Source organism: Trachypithecus francoisi, unplaced genomic scaffold, assembly GCF_009764315.1.
Source record: "Trachypithecus francoisi isolate TF-2019V2 unplaced genomic scaffold, Tfra_2.0 Lachesis_group12, whole genome shotgun sequence".
NCBI lineage: Eukaryota > Metazoa > Chordata > Mammalia > Primates > Cercopithecidae > Trachypithecus > Trachypithecus francoisi.
Genome location: NW_022681457.1, coordinates 63,586,199 through 63,608,614, shown reverse-complemented (window position 1 = coordinate 63,608,614; position 22,416 = coordinate 63,586,199). Strand labels below are relative to the sequence as shown.

At 45.3% G+C, this 22,416-nt stretch overlaps 1 protein-coding gene across 7 annotated transcripts in view; it reads right to left on the bottom strand.

Moving 5' to 3' along the window:
• The window catches only part of GARRE1 (granule associated Rac and RHOG effector 1), a 106,171-nt gene that overhangs the window by 18,839 nt on the left and 64,916 nt on the right, over positions 1–22,416 (bottom strand). For all 7 annotated transcript variants that reach the window (XM_033225652.1, XM_033225653.1, XM_033225651.1 and 4 more), the window contains 6 exons: positions 16,998–17,207; positions 9,524–9,664; positions 9,214–9,309; positions 8,929–9,090; positions 6,403–6,561; positions 2,989–3,086 (listed from right to left, as the gene is read on the bottom strand). In XM_033225652.1, the coding sequence (XP_033081543.1) occupies positions 2,989–3,086; positions 6,403–6,561; positions 8,929–9,090; positions 9,214–9,309; positions 9,524–9,664; positions 16,998–17,207 (866 nt within the window). The remainder of the gene's footprint in view (positions 1–2,988; positions 3,087–6,402; positions 6,562–8,928; positions 9,091–9,213; positions 9,310–9,523; positions 9,665–16,997; positions 17,208–22,416) is intronic.

Here is a 22,416-nt window from a genome sequence, read left to right as displayed (position 1 = left end):
CCCAATGACCTATGCCCTTACATAGTCTTCCTGACCTTGGGTATGAACAAAAGAAAAAAAAAAAAGAATTTAGGAACATAAAAATCTTACAGAAAAGTGAGCCTCTGGTTTACTGTTTGATAGAAATGAAAAATATGTGTATAAATTACCATTAATTTCAGGACACAGTATGCCACCCTATAATTAACTTAAAATTTTGAGCCAGGTACAGTAGCTCATGCCTGCAATCCCAGCACTTTGGAAGGCCAAGGCAGTGGGATCACTTGAACCCATGAGTTCCAGACCATGCTGGCCAATATAGTGAGACTCCATCTCTACAAAAAAACTTAAAAATTAGCCAGGCATGGTGGCGCATGCCTGTAGTCCCAGCTACTTGGGAGGCTAGGGTGGTAGGATTGCTCGAGACTAGGAGTTCAAGGCTACAGTAAGCCATGATCACACCACTGCCCTCCAGTCTGGGGGACAGCATGAGATCTAGTCTCTACCAAAAAAAAAATTAATTTAAAAACATAAAAACTTTTTGGTGGCAGAGTACTTATAGAAGGGAGGTTTTATGACACAAAGTGAACTGCCAATCTTTACTTAATATATTCATAGATTCTAAACATTTTTTACAGAATCAACTATTGTACTCTTACATTTCAAGAACAAATGGGCCAGGCATGGTGGCTCACGCCTGTAATCCCAGCACTGTGGGAGGCCAAGGCGGGTGGATCACCTGAGGTCAGGAGTTCAAGACCAGCCTGGCCAACATGGCGAAACCCTGTCTTTACTAAAAATACAAAAATTAGCTGGGCGTGGTGCCGTGTGCCTGTAATCCCAGCTACCCAGAAGGCTGAGGCAGAAGAATCACTGGAACCCAGGCGGAAGAGGCTTCAGGGAGCTGAGATTGCGCCATTGCACGCCAGCCTGGGCGACAGACCAAGACTCCATCTCAAAAAAAAAGAAAAAGAAAAAAAAAAAAAGAACAAATGGTTTAAATACAACTTGTATGCCTTACCCAACTACCATTTTAGTTCACATAGGCACCAATGGCGCCTCTTTGTTCCTTAGTATCTCTGCCTACTTAAATGATTTAAATATGTTCTCTTATAGCTAAATATTCATGCAGATTATCATTTTAATAGCAAATGCCTTCCAATATATGCTTAATTTTTCCTGTTTATTAATAAAGCTATGATGCTCATCCTTATAGTTGAATGTGAATACACACCACAAAGATAAATTTCTAGAGGCGAAACTGGAATTGTTGAGGTCGTATCGCTTATTTTAGGCTTCTAATATACTAAACTGCCCTCCAGAAAGGCTGTATTTATTCAACAACCCCTTTGCCTGTTTTCACAGTCTGGTTCAAACTAGTATTGCCACTATATTTAGTATAGTTATTCTAAAACAATTTAACAATATTCTGGGCAAAATGACATCATATTTTTTTTTTTTTTGGAGACGGGGTCTCGCTCTGTCACCCAGGCTGGAGTGCAGTGGCACGATCTCTGCTCACTGCAATCTCTGTCACCCAGGCTTAAGTGGTTCTCCTGCCTCAAGCTGGGATTACAGGTGCACACCACCACGCTGGGCTAATTTTTGTATTTTTAGTAGAGAGAGGGTTTCGCCACGTTGGCCAGGCTGGTCTCAAACTCCTGACCTCAGGCGATCCACTTGCTACGGCCTTCCAAAGTGCTGGAATTATTACAGGTGTGAGTCACCCCACCTGGCCCCATATGGTTTCTTTACTTTGTCTCTGATTATTAGGTGAAGTTATACCGTTTTTTTTTTTTTTTTTTTTTTTTTTGAGACAGTTTTGCTCTATCGCCCAGCTGGAATGCAGTAGTGCAATCTCAGTTCACTGCAAACTCCGCCTTCCGGGTTCAAGCGATTCTTGTGCCTCAGCTTCCTGATTAGCTGGGATTACAGGCCCCCCGCCCCACCATGCCTGGATAATTTTTGTATTTTTAGTAGAGATGGGGTTTCACCACATTGGGCAGGCTGGTCTCAAACTCCTGATCTCAGGCGATCTGCCTGCCTTGGCCTCCCAAAGTGATAGGATTATAGGTGTGAGCCACCACACCTGGCCATTACATTTTCTTAATCTATTTGTTGATCATATGTCTTCTTTTCTGACTTAGCTGTTCATGTCCCTTGACCATTTTCTTCTGATTTGTAGGAACTTAAAAAAAAAAAAAAAGTGTGGCCGGGCGCGGTGGCTCAAGCCTGTAATCCCAGCACTTTGGGAGGCCGAGACGGGTGGATCACGAGGTCAGGAGATCGAGACCATCCTGGCTAACATGGTGAAACCCCGTCTCTACTAAAAAATACAAAAAACTAGCCAGGCGAGGTGGCGGGCACCTGTAGTCCCAGCTACTCAGGAGGCTGAGGCAGGAAAATGGCATAAACCCGGGAGGCAGAGCTTGCAGTGAGCTGAGACCTGGCCACTACACTCCAACCTGGGCGACAGAGCAAGACTCCGTCTCAAAAAAAAAAAATTAAGAATAATCTTTTATCTCTTATAAGTGTTACAAATATAGTATCTAAAAATGACTGTTTGTCCCAAGATTTGTAAAGATACTGGGTGTGTCATAACATGAGCTCAAGATCATCAGGGTTGTAGTTGGAACAGAGGAGAAGGAATTCTATGTTCTCTACTCGGCTTTAGTGAACACTGGGTGAGTTACAGAAAATGATATACTATGTTTAAATGCTGTAGACTCAGTAATAAAGATAATACTGCTCATTATGATCCAAGAGTATATAACATTTTAGTTACCTTATGGTCAATGAGATCATTTTTCAGACCTCTTGGCTTTCTCATCATAGACCAATAATCATGATACATGCCACTAACATACCACTGCTGCCCATAAACCTGCACATGCAGCAAGACTTGCTGCGTCAGCCAGCGTGAGGATTGTTCAAAACAAGGCCATCATTTGAAAGATGTGCAAACGTCAGTGAGAGCTTAGGCTCCGGTGAAAGTAAGAGGCACGTTACCATGTGGATGGGACTTGAACCACGATTCTAGAGCCTTCTAAACTGATCTGGGGGGCATAGGCTTCTTTATTCTCAATCTGTGCTGTGTCAACCACCACCTAAGATAGAAAAAAACAACAAATAACAACAACCAGCTTTCAGCGAGGAAAACGCATCAGAATAAAATCCAATACATAAAATGACTCTCTTAAGAACTATTCCCCTAGCAGCCTAGTTATGCCAAAGCCAGTCAGGGCCCCATGAAGACAACAGCAAGTAGTAAAGATGACCAAATCTAAGAACATTTCAACAAACAGAAACCACATTGTGGGCATGGGATTTACTGAACTGGCAAGCACCTCTAGCACTTTTTCCAAACTATAAATATGTTAATTAGGAATTAATGTGTGTCCTTTATCTTAGTGTTTTTTACTTTATGCACTTAAAAGAAGTAAAAGTATCACTGAAAGTCAAACCAGGCTGGGTGCAGTGGCTCACGCCTGTAATCCCAGCACACTGGGAGGCTTAGGCAGGTGGTCAGGAGTTTGAGACCACCCTGGCCAACATGGTGAAACTGCCATCTCTGCTAAAAATACAAAAATTAGCCAGGCATGGTGGTCCTGCAGTGCGAGCTACTCGGGAGGCTGAGGCAGGAGAATTGCTTGAACCCGGGAGGCAGAGGCTGTAGTGAGCTGAGATCGTGCCACTGCACTCTAGCCTGGGCAACAGAGCGAGACTCCATCTCAAAAAAAAAAAAAAGTCAAACCAATGCTTCAGATAAGCCCATTTGTCATGATATGCCCAGAAGTGGATGAAACTTTTTTTAAAGATTATTTTATCCTCAACCATCAATAAAAACTGAACTACTTCAGGACAGAGGAAGAACTAACCCCTTTTTGAATAATTTCCTCTTATTTCCAGGAAGAGTCTTTAATACTAGATAGGTGATAGAGTATCCTATGTAATCTAGAGTCTGACAAAGTAATGAATATATTTTCAAATAACTAAAAGAATGTTTTAAGAAATCATAAAATATTTTAGAACCAAATCTGTAATATTTCAGAAGGGGTAAAACTGTATAGAGTTGTGTATCATATTCCAAATTCAGCCTCTAACGCAGCCAGCTTTCACTGGTTTAAAGAGTTCCCATAGCTGATCTGCAATGACCTTTGGAAAAAACTTCCTGTCAAAGGAATAGCCACTGTTGGACCACACAGGTGTTTCCTCTCTCCTCCCATCCCCAGAACCATAACCTAAAGTCACACATAAAAGCATCCTGCAATCAAGACGCAAGGAACTAGGAAGAAGTTTCTGCTCTCTGAGTAACATGGACCTTTTTTTTTTTAACCTACAGTGTTTTCTCAAAATAGCCTTTGTGCCTTTTGGCCTCATTTTGCACACTCCTTTCAGGGGAACTCATTGGCATGGTCCTTGCAGTTTCAGCTAAATGGTCTCTGGGGGTATAGATTGGTATCGTAAAGCCAATGGGCTTTTCCATGCTTCAGCAAGGCATGTCTGGTTTACTACTTCTTTTGGAGGTCCCTATACTGAGGAAAAGATCCCAAAGGAAATGTAACTCATTACTGTGAACAGGCCCTCATCTGAGTCTCCACAAGGCAGCCCCACTCTGAGCTAGGCTGCCTGAGCCCTGACCCGCTTGAAACAAAAGGACAGCATACCCTCAATAGCTCTTTTTGTGAATGAAGTAGGAATCAGACTAAAAAACAAGTTCTTTAATTTTCTTAATCTCCAATTAGGTCCTTCCAACCTCTGACTGAAATGCCGTATCCTTTTTTTTTTTTTTGACACTGGGTCTCACTCTATCACCCAGGCTGGAGTGCAGTGGCACGATCTCAGCTCACTGCAATCTCTGACTCCTGGGTTCAAGTGATTCTCATGCTTCAGCCTTTCAAGTAGCTGGGATTACAGGTGCCCGCCACCACACCTGGCTAATTTTTGTATTTTTAGAGACGAGGTTTCGCCATGCTGGCCAGGCTGGTCTTGAACTCCTGACCTCAGGTGATCTACCTGCCTCAACCTCCCAAAGGGTTGGGATTACAGGTGTGAGCCACCACGCCCTGCCACCATATCTTTTTGAAAAGTTGTCATTTACTAGAAAGGGAGATCAAATACATAAGATTCTATGGGTCAGTGGTGCAAACAAAAAGCTAAATAGTGATTTCAGATGTTGATCTGACGCACTCAACTCTGGCCAAACTTTCTTTTTTCTCTGAAAGATGAACAAATCATTATTTTTTAGTTGATGTTACTGTACTGCTAAGAAGGAGATAAACAGAACTGGTATACAGTGACTGGATCGGGGCACTACTTATACCACTGTGGTCAAGGTAGGCCTCTAAGAGGAGGTGATTTTGGAGCTGACACCAGGAAGATAAGGAGTGACCTACATGATAACCAGAGAGAAGAGTATTTTCAGATAAAAGGGGCATCAAGAGCACAGGCCTGGGACAGGAAGAAGCATGGGATGTTTGAGCAACAGACATCCAATGTAGGTCCAGAATAGGGGCTAGGTTAAGGGGCCCTGTCAAATTGTTACTAATGTAATTTTTCTTTTCTTTTTTTTTTAAGGGCCGGGTATGGTGGCTCATGCCTGTAATTCCAGCAGTTTGGGATGCCTAAGTGGACGGATCACGAGGTCAGGAGTTCGAGACCAGCCTGGCCAACATAGTGAAACCTTGTCTCTACTAAAAAATACAAAAATTAGCCAGGCATGGTGGTGCATACCTGTAGTTCCAGCTACTCGTGAGGCTGAGGGAGGAGAATCACTTGAACCCAGGAGGCAGAGGTTGTGGTGAGCCGAGATCACGCCACTGCACTGCAGCCTGTGCAACACAGCGAGACTCCATCTCAAAAAAAAAAAAAATTATCCAGGTGTGGTGGCGGGCACCTGTAATCTCAGTTACTTGGGAAGCTAAGGCAGGAGAATCACTCAAACCTAGGAGGCAGAGGTTGCGGCGAGTTGAGATCGTGTCACTGCACTGCAGCCTGGGCGACAGAGCAAGAGTCTGTCACAAAAAAAAAAAAAAAGAAAAAATAGAGGCAGGGTCTCACTATGTTGCCCAGGCTGATTTAAAACTCCTAGACTTAAGCAATCCTCCTGCCAAAGTGCTAGGACTACACGCATGAGCCACGGGGCCCAGCCTGTAATGGTTTTCTTAAAATGAGCAAAGCCCATAGCATCATTTTGCAACTAGGTTCCCTGCAAATATGTATTATCAATCTGATTTTTCTTTTTAAAGAGATTTTTTAAATGCTGCTCTTCCTTTACCTTGTCTACCTTCCTGGTCTAAATTCCATAGCACCAAATAACTTTTTAAATTATTCAATATTTTCACACATGTGTCTGCACCACATCCTCATATGCTTGAAACATCTTGGTATTCCACCTATCATCCACCACCCGCACTCACTCACCAGTCCAGCCTGGCCAAACAGCAGCTGCACCGCCGTCTTGCAGGCACCCCGCCATGTGGATGGGCAAACCTGGTTCAGCACTTCAGTCACAGGAAAATCATCCCTGGATGTGATTCCATTATAGCAGCCTGCCTCCTTCATCAGCTGTAACATTGTATGCTATAGATTGGTAAGAAGAGAGTTCACACCTCAAGACAAAGCCATGCAAGGTTCTAAAATTTGTAAAAATGCATTTATACAATCATCCTCAAGAGAAGAGCATTTTATTTATATGTTTTTTGAGACACGGTCTCACTCTATCATCCAAGCTGCACTCCAGTGGCATGAACATGGCTCACTGCAGCCTCGACCCCTCGGGCTTATGTGATTCTCCTGCTTCAAGCCTCCCCAGTAGCTGGGACCACACAGGTAAGTGCACACCACCACACTCAACTAATTTTTAAATTTTTTGTAGACGTGGAATCTTGCTATGTTGCCCAGGCTAGTCTTGAACTCCTGGGAGAAGGGCAACTTTTTTTTTTTTTTGAGACGCAGCCTTGCTCTGTTGCCTAGACTGGAGTGCACTGGCACAATCTCAGCTCACTGCAACCTCCACCTCCTGGGTTCAAGCAATTCTTCTGCCTCAGCCTCTTGAGTAGCTGGGATTATGGGCGCCCGCCACTACACCCAGCTAATTTTTGTATTTTTAGTAGAGATGGGGTTTTGCCATGTTGCTCAGGCTGGTCTTGAACTCCTGACCTCAGGAGATCCGTCCACCTTGGCCTCCCAAAGTGCTGTAATTACAGGCATGAGCCACCACGTCTGGCTCAAGAAGAGCATTTTAAATACACCCTAATTATGTCATTTGAACTTCTTTAGTAATCATCATCAATCACTCTCAGAGATTTTCTCAACTCCATAGAATGAATGACTAGATATGGATACATATGCAATAATATACACAGGTATTTCTATACCAGCACAAAATACAGAATTATTTAGCAATCTACTGATGTGAACTGATTGAGCAATTTTGAAATTCTGAATCCCTCCAAATAGGGAAACAAAATAATGTGATACAAGCAAATACCAATTAAAATCTCAATTTTATTTTGGATGACCAAGAAGTCAGGTATTCAGGCTCTGGAAACAGATTACATAAGCTCAAATTCTAGCTCTTCTACTTTCTAGCTGTGTGACCTTGGGTATCAGTTCCCAGGTGTGGCAGGTGGGCCAAAGGGCAGCACCCCCACCTCGTGGGTGAGCATTAAGTGAGACAATGATGTGGAGCACCTAGCACAATGACTGGAACACATGACGTTCCACAAATAATCATGATCACTGCAGCATTATGACAATATCTCTCTTCTTATTTAATTCATACAAGTCCACTGAGAGACATTAATCATAAACAATATCTTTTTTTTTTTTTTTTTTGAGGCGGAGTCTCGCTCTGTTGCCCGGACTGGAGTGCAGTGGCCGGATCTCAGCTCACTGCAAGCTCCGCCTCCCGGGTTTATGCCATTCTCCTGCCTCAGCCTCCCGAGTAGCTGGGACTACAGGCGCCCGCCATCTCGCCCGGCTAGTTTTTGTATTTTTTAGTAGAGACGGGGTTTCACCGTGTTAGCCAGGATGGTCTCGATCTCCTGACCTCGTGATCCGCCTGTCTCGGCCTCCCAAAGTGCTGGGATTACAGGCTTGAGCCACCGCGCCCGGCATAAACAATATCTTATAGTGTACTTTCAAACCCTTTCTGTTAAACATCTGAATAAAATTATGAATAAAACTCTCTTGGCCCAGGTCGGTGGCTCATGCCTATAATCCCAGCACTTTGGGAGGCCAAGTAAGGTGGATCAGCTGAGGTCAGGAGTTCGAGATCATCCTGGCCAACACAGTGAAACCCCGTCTCTACTAAAAATACAAAAATTAGCCAGGCTACCATGGTAGCACATGCCTGTAGTCCCAGCTTCTTCAGAGGCTGAGGCAGGAGGATTGCTTGAACCCAGGAGGTGAAGGTTGCAGTGAGCTGACAGAGATCACACCACTGTACTCTAGCCTGGATGAGAGAGTAAAACCCCATCTCAAAAAACAAAAAAAAACTTGCTTGACAAATGTCTGATTAAAGTTTCCATAGGTCTGCTTTTTAATTTTTTTTTTTTTAAGACAGAGTTTTGCTCTTGCTGCCCAGGCTGGAGTGCAATGGCACAATCTTAGCTCACTGCAGCCTCCACCTCATGGGTTCAAGCAATTCTCCCGCCTCAGCCTCCCGAATAGCTGGGACTACAGGCGTGCGCCACCACACCCGGCTGATTTTTGTATTTTTAGTGGAAATGGGGTTTCACCATGTTGATCCAGGCTAGTCTCAAACTCCTGACCTCAGGTGAACCACCTGCTTTGGCCTTCCAAAGTGCTAGGATTACAGGCGTGAGCCACCATGCCCAGCCCCATTTTGTTTTTTAATCTACGTCCTTTGCAAGCCTTTACATTTCTCTTAAAAACTCTATTTTCAAGTTCACACTCAGTTGCCGGAACCCCATGGAAAGCTACCGTCTTAAGTTTCAGATTGTCGGCGGCCGACTCATTAAAGGAGACGCCCTTCAGGAAGTGCGATCCTATCTGCACAGGGACGGTGGGGAGCTCACACTGCATGGGCTGCGGGGGTGTCTGCCTCCGCCCTGTCTGCTGGGCTTCCGCCTCGCTGCAGCAGCCCTGGAAAAGGAATGAATGGAAGAGGAGAGGTGACCCATCGCTCATCTGTTAAAACACTTGGTTCACATTACACTGCAGCAGCAGCACCCCAGGTCCCCAGAGCTTTAGGAAGGAAAAGTGTACCTGCAAACTTGCTTCAATCGCCTTTGGATTCAGGTGGAAGCCAGCTTTCATTGCATATTCACAGTGTCCTAAGCTTTCCAGAGCTATCTTATATGCCTGGAAATAAGTTATTTTTAACAATCAAGATCATAAAGCAAATTATAAGATGACAGTTCAATGGAAATAGAAGTCTTAAATTTCTATAGCTATTAAAAGACTCGAGGCCAATTACTACTTTATAACCCTTTGTAATTGGTTCAACATCACAACTTTAACTCTCTCCCTTGTTTCTATCCCATGGAAATCAGTATGTCAGTTCTGAAAAACTTACTTGCAAAGCACTGTCGATTTTTATGTTCAGTTCTTTTAGCTGGTGCTCAGGAATTGCTGCACTTTGAGAACAAAAGAGTTGTTGAACTTCAATTCCTGCCAGGCAACCATCACAGCCTCTTTCTCTTAGCCTAGATGTCGCCTGCAACATATGTAGTAACTGGTAGGTAAAAGAGGGTCGCACAGTTCTAGCAACATTAGACCAACAATAACAACAAGAAAAACCCCCTCAACTAAAATGCAGCAATAAACCATCTAAGCAAATAAACTAGAAGTTCTAGATTGTTTGTACTGCAAAGTGAGCAGCCCAAATTTTGAAAGCCTAATTAACCATCCTGAAGATAAAGGAAATCTCCCTTTATTTTATTTTATTTTTTTTGAGACAAGGTCTTCCTCTGTCACCCAGGCTGGAGTGTAGTGGTGCTATCTCGGCTAACTGCAACCTCCACCTCCCGAGTTCAAGCGATTCTCCTGCTGAACTCAGCCTCCCGAGTAGCTGGGATTACAGGCGCCCACCACTGTGCCCAGTTAAGTTCTGTATTTTTAGTAGAGATGGGGTTTCATGATGTTGGGTCAGGCTGGTATTGAACTCCTGACCTTACGTGATCCACCCACCTTGGCCTCCCAAAAGCTGGGATTACAGGCTTGAGCCACGACACCCGGCCGAAATCTCCCTTTATTTTAGGAACCCTGGAAAAAAGACTTACCTACTTGTTATTTGTTTTATATATACATATATATATTCAGACATTTTTAACTTTCCTGCTTTAAAAAGACAGGTTACCTAGAATATTGGCACTTGGAGTTTCCAGAATAAAAAAAAAGAAAGGAAGAACATACATGGTTGGGCATTCCTATACAGTGAAGGAAAAGGCCACATGAATACAGAACAGGAAAAATATACATTGGCATGTTAACGAAAAACAGAGCTTTTCAAATCTGCACAGAAAATTAAATATTTATTGTTCAGTCACTACATATGTTTATGAAGAGTAGATAAGCAAGATAGAAAAGGAGAAACTAATCTCTGTCATTTGATGATTAAATGCAGAAAATACATACATGGATCAGGACAAGAAGAGAATACAGAAAAATATATATTTGATTTATTAGATGGGATTACAGATGAACTGTTTTTAGATTTCTATTTTTGTTGCAATTCTGTGAACCAAGTAACATTTTTTTTTTTTTTTGAGACGGAGTCTTGCTCTGCCGCCCAGGCTGGAGTGCAGTGGCCGGATCTCTGCTCACTGCAAGCTCCGCCTCCCAGGTTCACGCCATTCTCCTGCCTCAGCCTCCCGAGTAGCTGGGACTACAGGCGCCCGCCACCTCGCCCGGCTAGTTTTTTTGTATTTTTTAGTAGAGACGGGGTTTCACTGTGTTAGCCAGGATGGTCTTGATCTCCTGACCTCGTGATCCGCCCGTCTCGGCCTCCCAAAGTGCTGGGATTACAGGCTTGAGTCACCGCGCCCGGCCCCAAGTAACATTTTTTAGCAGTTAACTTTTGTTCTGCTGGGCCAGTGCAGGAGTTGTAATATTTACAAAACTTGCAGACTACAGGAAAATGACTAGCTGCTATAATGCCGTAAAGTTCCAAAGCTTTGGTTTCACAAACTGTATGTAAACACCCTTCCCTGAAACCTAACAGTCTCACAGTTTAAAACTGTTTGACTCTTTCTAAGAATCTTTCAGTCAAATATTTAGCTCACAAGGTGGTGTATTAGGTACATGCTAGAGCACAAAGCTGCTCCTTACCCTCCTGGAGCTGACAGCCTCATGGCCAAAAAGGTGAACAAGGAAAACATAATTATAAATGGAGAAAAAACACTGAGGGAAACAGAGGACTATACCAGGGAGTGTCCTAGATACCCAGAAAGCAGCATTTACGGTGAGAATTAGAGGAGAAGGTCATGAATGGAACTGCATGTGTGTGGGGTGGGGTGGGGGTGTCAAGACCAACAGACGGGTCCATGAAACAGGCCAAGGATCCAAGATAAGAAAGAAAGACACATCCAAGGAACTACAGCCCAGTGAGCGAGGGCAGGGTGATCACTGATAAGGCTGGCCATCAAGGCAGGAGCCAGACTAGGCAGGTCTAGGCAGGTCGTGCCGAGGGATCCACGTGCTACCCTAAGGAAATGAGAAGCAACATCATCCAATTTTAAAATGAAGGAGAGCAAGACAGGGAGGGGAGAAGTAACAATTCCCTGAACGAGGGTAGTGATAAAGGACATGGAAGAAGGGGACAGATCTGGGATAGCATTTTGGAGGTGGGACCTGCCGGGTTTTCTTAAGGACTGGACTAGGTATGGACATGATGGAAATGCTGAAGGATAAATCTCAGCTTTCTCAAGTGAACAACCTAGTGTGGGATGGCACCGCTTACTAGCATGGAGAGGGTCTAGGGAGGAATAGGTGAGTGGAGAGAGGCTACATCCGAGCCACCTGCGAGACCCCCGGTAGCAGCTGAGCTCAAGTGCCTGAAGCCCACAGGAAGTGGGCTGCTCACTGGTCACACACATTTGAGCCCCCTCCCAGGACACAGGTGGCTTTTTGAGTCCCAAGACTGTATGGAGAACCCCTAAGGAGAAGGGCAGCTAGAACTGAGCCTGGAGAAACTCATTCAGAAGTTGTGTTGAGGAAGGAGAAGCCAGTAAACTAGATGAAGAAAGGATGACCCAAGAGGAAAGAAAGCCTGGTTCTTGGATGTCACAAGATGAGCGTATTTCCAGGGAGGAATATTCTCCACACTGCTATGAGCTGCTGAAAGTTGTTGAAAGGCTTCCCTGGATTTGAAAACATGGAAGGAAGGCACCAATGACCTTGACAAGAGAAGGCATGTTCTTGTATAGGAGTGGAAGCCAGATTTCAGCAAGCTGAATGACATCATGTACATAAAGTTTCAGACTGTGTAAAATAATACCTTATATATGGATACATTCATATATGGAAAAATAATATGCACAAGAATCACAGGCTTCAAATTCAAAAGAGGTTATCTCTAGAGACGAAGGGATGCATAAGAAAGTGGAGAGGTACAAAAGGGATTCAAGTGAATTTGCAGACTGGGTGCAGGAGCCTAGGAGCTGGGGACCAGCCTGGGAACATAACAAGACCCTGTCTTTGCAAAAATAAATAAACAGTAAAATAAAATAAATAATTAGCCAAGCATGGTGGTGCATGCCTATAGTCTGAGACACTCAGGAGGATTGCTTGAGCCAAGGAGGTCAAGACTGCAGTAAGCTGTGATCACCACTGCACACCAGCCTGGGCAACAAAAGCAAGACCCAGTCTTAAAAAGATAAAAAAAAAAAAAAAAGGTGCACTGGTGATACTTTTCTGTTAAAAATATGTAACAGGCATGAGCAAATACGGCAGGCAGCTAAAAGGAAGATACTGATGGGTATGAAATGTTCTATATGCCTGAAATACTTCAACAATAATTACTTTTTAGACTACTCTGGGTAAACTGTCTATGGGGTATGCCAGGAGCAGTAAGGAGCCACAGGGTGCAGTAAAAATAAAATAGTAATTTTTTAGAACGAATGAAAAGTGAAAGAAAGGCAGACAACTACTCCAAGAAGTTGGCTGAGAAAAGAGCAGAGAAAGAGGGCAGGGCAGAGTGGACTTTTCTGTGGGAAGCATCTTTGTGTACTGGCGGGAACAGGCTGAGGATGAGGGAGAGAAAACACTGGGTCACACCACAGAAGCTGGGCCCTCGAGGATGGGGGCAAGGTGGGCACCGGGCAATCCTGGACAGGAGAAGACAGCACCTCCCTTGCTGTCATGAGGCAGGAGAAGGAAGAAAAGATGGGTGTGAAGCGGGGTGGCAGGGGTGGTGGTGGCTTGGCCACATGAGGAAGAAGGGCTGCCATCAGGGAGATTCTATTTTCTCAGTGTAGTGGAAGGTGGCATCACTGGCTGAAAGCAAAGGAGTGTAAAAAGGGCAGAAAGGCCTGGACAGACTAAAATGGTGGCAGAAAAGGTCAAGGTGAACAGGTCAAGAGAGCACTTGGAGGCCTCCTACTGTGGGCTGGTCCTTAGCATGAGTGGTCCAGAAGATAGAGCAGGGGACCAAGGCAGGTGTTAGGTTCACATGTGTGAGCTGAGCAGTCAGGAGGCTGGGGCCCAGCAGCCAAGAGGACACCGAGGGCTGTAAAGTCACACGACAAGGCGACAAGGTACAGGTCTGGACCTCAGGGCCCAGCCATCTACAATAAAGCCAACTGGTCCAACCCCACACACAGCCTCCAATTAGCATTCTAGGGCCTTTCTGACGAACAGAAAGCCAGCTCAAGGAAAGTCTTTAGCATGAAAGACAGACCAAAACATGCAAGCAAACAGGAAAAAGACCAAAACAAGCAAGCAAACAGTGAAAATTAAAAAGAAATGACAACAATGCAGCAAATGGCATGAAATTAAAATAATAAAAAAACTAGAGACTGGACAATATTAAGATGTGAAAAATCATGTTTTGAAAATTTTACTAAAGAAAATTTCCAAAACATAAAATGAAATACTTTGCCAAGTTCATTATGGAATGATGTGAACTAGACATTAATGAATCACTATACTGTTAACTATAAATTATGGTTTACTCTGTGTTTGCCTGTTGGGATAGTTTTAAAAAATTATCTTTTGGCCCGGGTGGTGCCTCACGCCTGTAATCTCAGCACTTTGGGAGGCCGAGTCAGGTGGATCACCTGAGGTCAGGAGCTTGAGACCATCCTGGCCAACATGACGAAACCCCATCTCTACTAAAAACACAAAAACTGGCTGGGCATGGTGGCAGGCGCCTATAATCCCAGCTACTGAGGAGGCTGAGGCAGGAGAACTACTTGAACCTGGGAGGCGGAGGGTGCAGTGAGTGGGGATTGTGCCACTGCACTCCAGCCTGGGCGAAAGAGCAAGACTCTGTCTCAAAAAAAAAAAAAAAAAGAAATAAAAGAAAAGAAAATTATCTTCTACTCGGTAAAATGGAGCAGTAAGTCCTAGTTAAAGTCTCAACTTCTAATGTTTATTTTTTATTTCTCATACTGGAAACAAAGATGTAGTAAAATGCCTACAAGAAGGTGGCTCCCACCTGTAATCCCAGCATTTTGGAAGGCCAAGGAGGGTGGATCACCTGAGGTCAGGAGTTCGAGACCAGCCAGGCCAACATGGTGAAACCTCATCTCTACTAAAAATAAAAAAATTAGCCTGGCGTGGTGGTGTGTGCCTGTTATCCCAGCTACTCAGGAGGCTGAAGCAGGAGAATTGCTTGAACCTGGGAGGTGGAGGTTGCAGTGAGCCAAGATCATGCCACTGCACTCCAGCCTGAGCAACAAGAGCGAAACTCTGTCTCCCAAAAGAAATGTCACTGATCATAGGCAAAAGTCTCCTTAAAACAGACTTTTTCAGAGCTGTTTTTGATTGCCTTTTATTTAAGCTTAAGTGCTTCTGGCTGTGGAAAAGGAATAGCGAATGCCACACCAGAGTGACTAGGAAAGCAACCCTGCGCTAGGCTGAAATCGCCCCACCAGAGTGGCTCCCTGCAGCCCACCATTCAGTCATAAGGTTGTCACCACGAGAGAAGACTCGCACAATTCTCCCCCACGTTATTGCTGATGACCATGCCACACCATCCCACACCACTGCGCTCTCTATCCACTAGGGAGCCAACCTCCTGGTCTAGCTCTTGCATGATGGTTAGATTTTATAAACATATCTCCTGTGCTGGGAAATAGCCAATCTTCCAAGGGATAAAAGACTTCATGTTGGTCCGGCGTGGTGGCTCACGCCTGTAATCCCAGCACTTTCAGAGGCCAAGGCAGGTAGATCACAAGGTTAGGAGTTCAAGACCAGCCTGGCCAAGATGGTGAAACCCTGCCTCTACTAAAAATACAAAACTTAGCTGGGCTAAAATACAAAAATTAGCCAGGCGTGGTGGCGGGCACCTGTAATCCCAGCTACGAGGGAGGCTGAGGCAGAGAATTGTTTGAACCCAGCAGGCGGAGGCTGCAGTGAGCCAAGATCGTGCCACTGTACTCCAGCCTGGGCGACAGGGCAAGACCCCGTATCAAAAAAAAAAACCAAAAAACAAACAAAAAAAACTTCATGAAGTCACATAAAGCATACTAGAGAACTGCTCAGATCACATGTAAAGCAACTGACAAATGAGGATCTGGGCAGAGTTAGACCAATTAAGAATCTTGTCCACACCTGTAATCCCAGACTTTGGGAGGCCGGAGGCAGGCAGATCACGAGGTAATCCCAGCACTTTGGGAAGCCGAGGCAGGCAGATCACGAGGTCAAAAGATCAAGATCATCCTGGCTAACACGGTGAGACCCCGTCTCTACTAAAAATCAAAAAAAAAAAAAAAAAGGCCAGGCGTAGTGGCAGGCGCCTATAGTCCCAGCTACTCGGGAGGCTGAGGCAGGAGAATGGCGTGAACTCAGGAGGCAGAGCTTGCAGTGAGCCAAGCCACTGCACTCCAACCTGGGGGACAGAGTGAGACTCCATCTCAAAACAAAACAAAACAAAAAAGAATCTTGTCTAGGCACAGTGGCTCATGCCTGTAATTCCAGCACTTTGGGAGGCAGAGGTAGGTGGATCACTTGAGCCCAGCAGCTCAAGACCAGCCTGGACAACACAGTGAGACTCCATCTCTACCAAAAAAGAAGAATAGAATAATAGTAATAGTAATAATAATAATAATAATAAGCTAGACATGGTGGCATGAGCCTGTAGTCCCAGCTACTTGGAAGAGGTTGAGATGGGAGGATCTCTTAAGCCTGGAGGTCCAGGCTGTAGTGAGCCTTGATCACAGCACTGCACTTCAGCCTAGACAGCAGAGCGACACCCTGTCTCAAAAAGAAAAGAAAAGAAAAGAAAAACTTAAAGAATTAAAAAAGTTTCAAAGATTCCAAGCACTGCTATAGGGAATGATTTGACTAGCAAAAAACAGACAAAATTCCCTGTGTCCACTGAGCTCTCGCCCTGCTGTGGTTTTATCTTTGGAGCCTGCCATCCCATCTGTCTGCCAAACACTCCTGCTTGCCTGCCTCGCTGCCTGGCTGGCTACTTACCCTCCCCAGACAGCTCCACCCCGTCTTTCCTGACTTGGGTGCCAGCCTCTTCTCACTGGTCCCCCATCTTAGCTTTCCTGCAGCACTACCGTTCAGAGACATGACCCTCCCACCCTCCCTTCCTCTGGCTCCCGCACATCTCCATCCTGGCCCCTTAACCCTGTTTTTGTAATCCTATTCTCCCAGAAGGCTGTGAGTAGAGATTGTCATCCTAGTGCCTGGCACATGCCTGGCACAAAGTGGGCATTCACAAAGATGTTCACTGTTAAATGAATGAACAAGCTAATGAAACAGTTTAAAATGTACATTTCTAAATGAAATGGCTCTTTTGAGAATCGACAGGCAAAGGCCCTCTGGAGCCTCTCCTACTTGAACACAGGTACCAATCTCCCCAAAGCCAGGGTTACCTCAGCAGCCCCCCGCCAGGACCGCACAGCTTCTTCCAGTTCAGGTGTGTGGCCCATGCCAGATAAGCTGCCGCCACTGCTGCTGTTCTTTTTTTCTGGCACAATGACCTCAGCAAAGCAAGAGTGAGCCACCGGCTGGACCTTCTGTAATGCATGAGTCAAAAACTGGAAATGGACTTGCACCACAGTCAGGAAACATCGCCCCAACACCTGTGAAAACAAGACAGCCAGGGATGTTTAGGTTGTGGGTTGCTGTTGGATTCGCGCAGTAAATTTTCAGTGACCAACTTAATAGAAGTAATGGTTAACTGGAATTCCAAAATCATACAAAGTTAAAAGTCCACCATGCTTCAGAAGGATCTGCCTTTGTTTTTGTGTTTGGACCTCAGTGACTGATGCCCAGAAGTCAAAACATTTCCATCAAATAAGAAGGTCCAAGGTTGAAATAAGTCTTCCCATTTCCCACCAACTCGCCCCCAATCCTGTTCTCCACTCCCTACATCTGGACTCACAACACTTCTGGTGTCTTTGAGCTCCTGCTGAACCACAGTCATCCACAACTGCAATTATGTCCACACAGTATTCAGAAGGTAAAGAAAAAACCGTGCAACTAAAAATCTGAAAGAAGGCCAATTTGACCATAAGACATTCCATTGAAAGTGGAATCCAAATATACTGGTTATTTTAGTAAGAGTGTTAACATAGTTATTAACATAGTCATATGTCATCTTTCCAGTCTTACGAAACAAAGCTGACAGACCAGTCTTCCAGGAGTCAAGAAAATATAATGGACAGCTCCATTCATGAGTACCATTAGCCTGATATATATCCGTGATTGGTTGCTAATAGACCAAGTAGGAAATTAACTTAAAAAATACTATACACATAAATATGTAATTATAATAAGATGTATACTAAATACATACTACGTGCCACAAACATTTTCAGATATGATTGTGCATTTCTCTGGCAGCCTTCTGGTATGGGCTAAGGCTGTTCTGACAGCTCCCTTGCTGCTCCTCCCTGTTACTCTCTTGCGTAAACCAGTTACAATATGTTCTCTATCATTTATTATTTATCTTTCTTTTTTTTGAAATGGAGTCTCGCTCTGTCACCCAGGCTGGAGTGCAGTGGCATGATCTTGGCTCACTGTAACCTCCACCTCCCGAGTTCAAGCGATTCTCTGACCTGAGAGTACCATCACACCCAGCTAATTTTTGTATTTTCAGTAGAGATGGGGTTTCACCATGTTTGCCAGGTTGGTCTCAAATTCCTGACCTCAGGCACTCCACCTGCCTCGGCCTCCCAAAGGGCTGGGATTATAGACGTGAGCTACCATGGCTGGCCTTATTTCCTCTTTAACACAGGGCAAAAACCTGCCACTTACAAAGCAACCTGACCACAAACCTTCCAGATTATTGACATTTTTTCCTAATCTCTCATAGTTGTTTTGCCCACATCAGATCTGACAATACCAACAAAAACCTTTTGCAGCTCTTTTATCCTGTTCCCTAATAATCTTTTTGTGGGAGATACTTTATATTTCTTTGGCTTATGCAGATTACTTACTCACAACTTACTTTACTGAGTTTGCAACTCACCCAACTGAGCAGGAGTGGACCTGAGAGAGCCGGCCCTCAGCCCACTGCCTCGTGGAAGTAGTGAAGGTCAGGGAACTATGGCCATTGCTTTTTACTAGGAACCAAAATCCAGCACAGTGCCCATGCACTGTCCTGACCCTTGAGCAGCATACAGTAAGACTCAACCTTCCTCTCCCCTCAGATGAACACGTGGACTCTCTGCCTTGTGGCATGCACGTGGACATCACACCCTGCCTTACCTCACGCACATGCGCAGATTCCTTGGGCGCAGGGCGCAGGTGGACCTCTCGCCTCGCCTCAGCATCTACCCTTTGCCACATGCCCTCTCAGTTCCCACGAGTCAGAGATGTTTCCTAGAGAAGCAGGGGCAAGCCAGTTCCCAGCATAACACTTATTCTCTCTGAATCCCTCCTCACCCCGTGGAAATCACCAGGACCAAACTAAAGCAAACAAAAAACCACACACAAATCTCACACCAAAGCATCTGCCCTCCAGAGTGAACAACTGGCATTACAGGCTGAAGTCCCCCAAACTCCTGGGCTTCCACTCACACCTCCTCAGAGCACTTCCCCCGGTGCTCTGTGCTAGAAGGGGCAGGGTGAGGGACACAGAGGCAGCGCACCTAGGCCAGTTAGACAGGTGCCAGGAGTAGAATAAGCAGCAGCTATTCAGTCCTGTAGAGCACACAGACAGCTTTAGTGGAGCAAGCAGCCTCTACCTGACCAATGCTGGAGAGTCACGTGGGCTAGAGCATTCAATCCCAGGAACCACCCTATGAGGTCATCCTCCCTTCACAGATAACAAGATCAAGATATAGAAAGGCTATGAAATTTTGTCAAGGTGATACAAACTAGATGTGGTAGACCAGTCACCTGACTCAAATGTCCACGCCCTTCACTTGTGTGCCCCACCGCCTTCAGCAGACTCTAAACTGGGATCAACTGGCACGTGACAGAAACTCCATCTTAAATAGTGTAGGCTGAGGGTGTCCTCAATCTCCTCATCCACTGCAGACACAGGGAGGAGGTGTGAGCTGGCTCCCCAGGGACACAAACTCTTCCTCCCTCTCCTTCCTCAGCACCTTGGCAGCTATGGGAAGCTGGAGGAGGAGGAGGAGAAAGGGAAGACGCCATGGTCCATTAGCTCTGGGTTCACACGCTCACAGCTCTGACGGACACAACTGAGTCATTCATTCTCTCAGTAAATATATAACATGGGGATGCCTAATATGCACCAAGCACAAGGAGCTGGGAACACTACCGGAAAGAGAATGAGCAAGTCCCTGCTCTCGCCAGGGTGACATTCTAATGGGGGAGTCAACAGGCAATGAACAGATATGCAAGGTCGGGTGCTGCTGGGAAAGGAACACAGGCGGGTGGGAAGGAAAAGGCTCTCCGAGGAAATGAACAAGGGCAAAGAGAGAGCTACCCTATCACCTCCTAAGGGGCAAAGTTCTTTTTTTTTTTTTTTTTTTTTTTTGAGGCGGAGTGTCGCTCTGTCGCCCGGACTGGAGTGCAGTGGCCAGATCTCAGCTCACTGCAAGCTCCGCCTCCCGGGTTTACGCCATTCTCCTGCCTCAGCCTCCCGAGTAGCTGGGACTACAGGCACCCGCCACCTCGCCCGGCTCGTTTTTGTATTTTTAGTAGAGACGGGGTTTCACCGTGTTAGCCAGGATGGTCTCGATCTCCTGACCTCGTGATCCGCCCGTCTCAGCCTCCCAAAGTGCTGGGATTACAGGCTTGAGCCACCGCGCCCGGCCAGGGGCAAAGTTCTGAGGAATGGCTGAAGGCCTGAAGGAGGGCCCCCAGATCAAGAACAGGATGCTTTCTGACAAGGCCATCACCCCTGGGGAGAATGAGGTAGAGGAAGCCCTCTTGCTATGGGGTGGCAGTAAGAAAGGCAGAACGCTGCCATAGGAAGGAGTGAGGGAAGAGACACGCATCAGTTTTAAAAGGCATTGTCTGTGTTGTCTCCACCACTTAGGACCTGTTTGACCTTGGGTGAGTCATTTAACCTAAGCTTCTTTCCTATAAATAAGGAATGAGGACAACAGCTCAGCCACTGTGCACCTCCCTCTCCTACCCAGGATGCCTAGAGACCAACTCAGTCATACAAATTATTATTGTAACAAAATATCTGTGCTGTAAATAACTTATTCAAAGCCAATCAAACCAATGGTTAATGTTAGACCTTGGAAACAGCCATTTCATCAGATATCTGCTCTAAAAATTTACCCAGAGTAGCAGATACATAACCACCACCTTCTCTTAAGAGACTACAGAGCTCAACCTCTGGCCTGCCTTTGCCCACCTTTCCTCTACGAGGATCTCATGTCTTAGCTGAGCTTCCCGCCTGAAACAGACCCCACTCTCCTTGACCCAGGGATGAGCCAGTCCTTGGGTGTCTTCCTGACATAAATTTGGGAGAGTGTGACCCCAGGGCTGTGGAAAGCTATTTTCTCCTTCACATGGAGAAAGTTTCCTGGACTGTGTTGTTCAAATTGCAGAACAGGTGTGGGAAGCTGGGGAGTGGATGAGCAGAGTGGCCAAAGGCAGGCATTTAAGTTTAAAATGCCAGTGAAGCTCTATCAACAGCTAGCATTTATTGAGTGTTTAAATACCAAGCACCTTACATTTGGTGAACCATCCCTGTGGGGTGTGAGCAATTCACCCATTTTACAGATGACAACACTGAGGTTTACTGAGATAAAGAAACTTGCTCAATGTCAAGCAGGTAATAAGTGGGGATCTGACACCAGGTCTGTTTGACTCCACAAGTTGTGTTGCCAACCACCAGACTACACTTTCTTCCTATGACAAGATCTAGAATGTAGCCACAGTAGTGGATAAATACTAATCAGAAGAGGAGCTATGGATTACAGACAGCTATCGGGGTCTACTGAATGAGAGCCTGTCTTCTAGCAACCCTTGATGTTGGAGGAGAAGGGTGCATGTTTACCTTCCTATTCCTTTGCACATATACCACATCTGCTGCTAAGGATGTTGTGTTCATGTACGTGACCAGAATACCTTTTTTTTTGGTGATATTTATATTTTATTCAGATTGTAAAACAGTTTTTAATTTAAGGTCTTCCTATTTGGAGCCCCAAAAGACTACCCTTTCTGTCTTTTTTTGTTTGTTTGTTTAGACAGAGTCCTGCTCTGGGGCCCAGGCTGGAGTACAGTGGCATAATCTCGGCTCACTGCAAGCTCCACCTCCCACGTTCCTGCCATTCTCCTGCCTCAGTCTCCAGAGTAGCTGGGACTACACGCACCCGCCACAACGCCCGGCTAATTTTTTGTATTTTTAGTAGAGACGGGGTTTCACTGTGTTAGCCAGGATGGTCTCGATCTCCTGACCTCGTGATCTGCCCGCCTCGGTCTCCCAAAGTGCTGGGATTACAGGCATGAGCCACCATGCCTGGCCAAGATCACTCTTTCTATACCACTGCAGTTGTTGAAGATCAACCTACATGTCAACTCTGCTTTCCTGGAATATTTCAAAGTTTACTTGCAGCTATTCCTCTCTAGGCTCAGGTCTGACTCAGCCTGTAATACCTGCATGTGGTTGGAATTATGGAGTGCCCAAGTCCACCCCATTTCCCAAAACATGGTGTGATTTTCATACCAATACAAATAATTTCTCACTAAGTTCACTGTTCTGCTCAACTCCATGAACTCGAGTTCATCTTTTTTATATCCCTTTAGAGTAAGGAACAAGTAAAACTCTCATACATCCATTTATTTCCGATTACTTTAAAAGCCCAGTGTAAGTAGGTCCAAGATGAGTGCTTGTATTAGACATTCCAAAGCAATCAT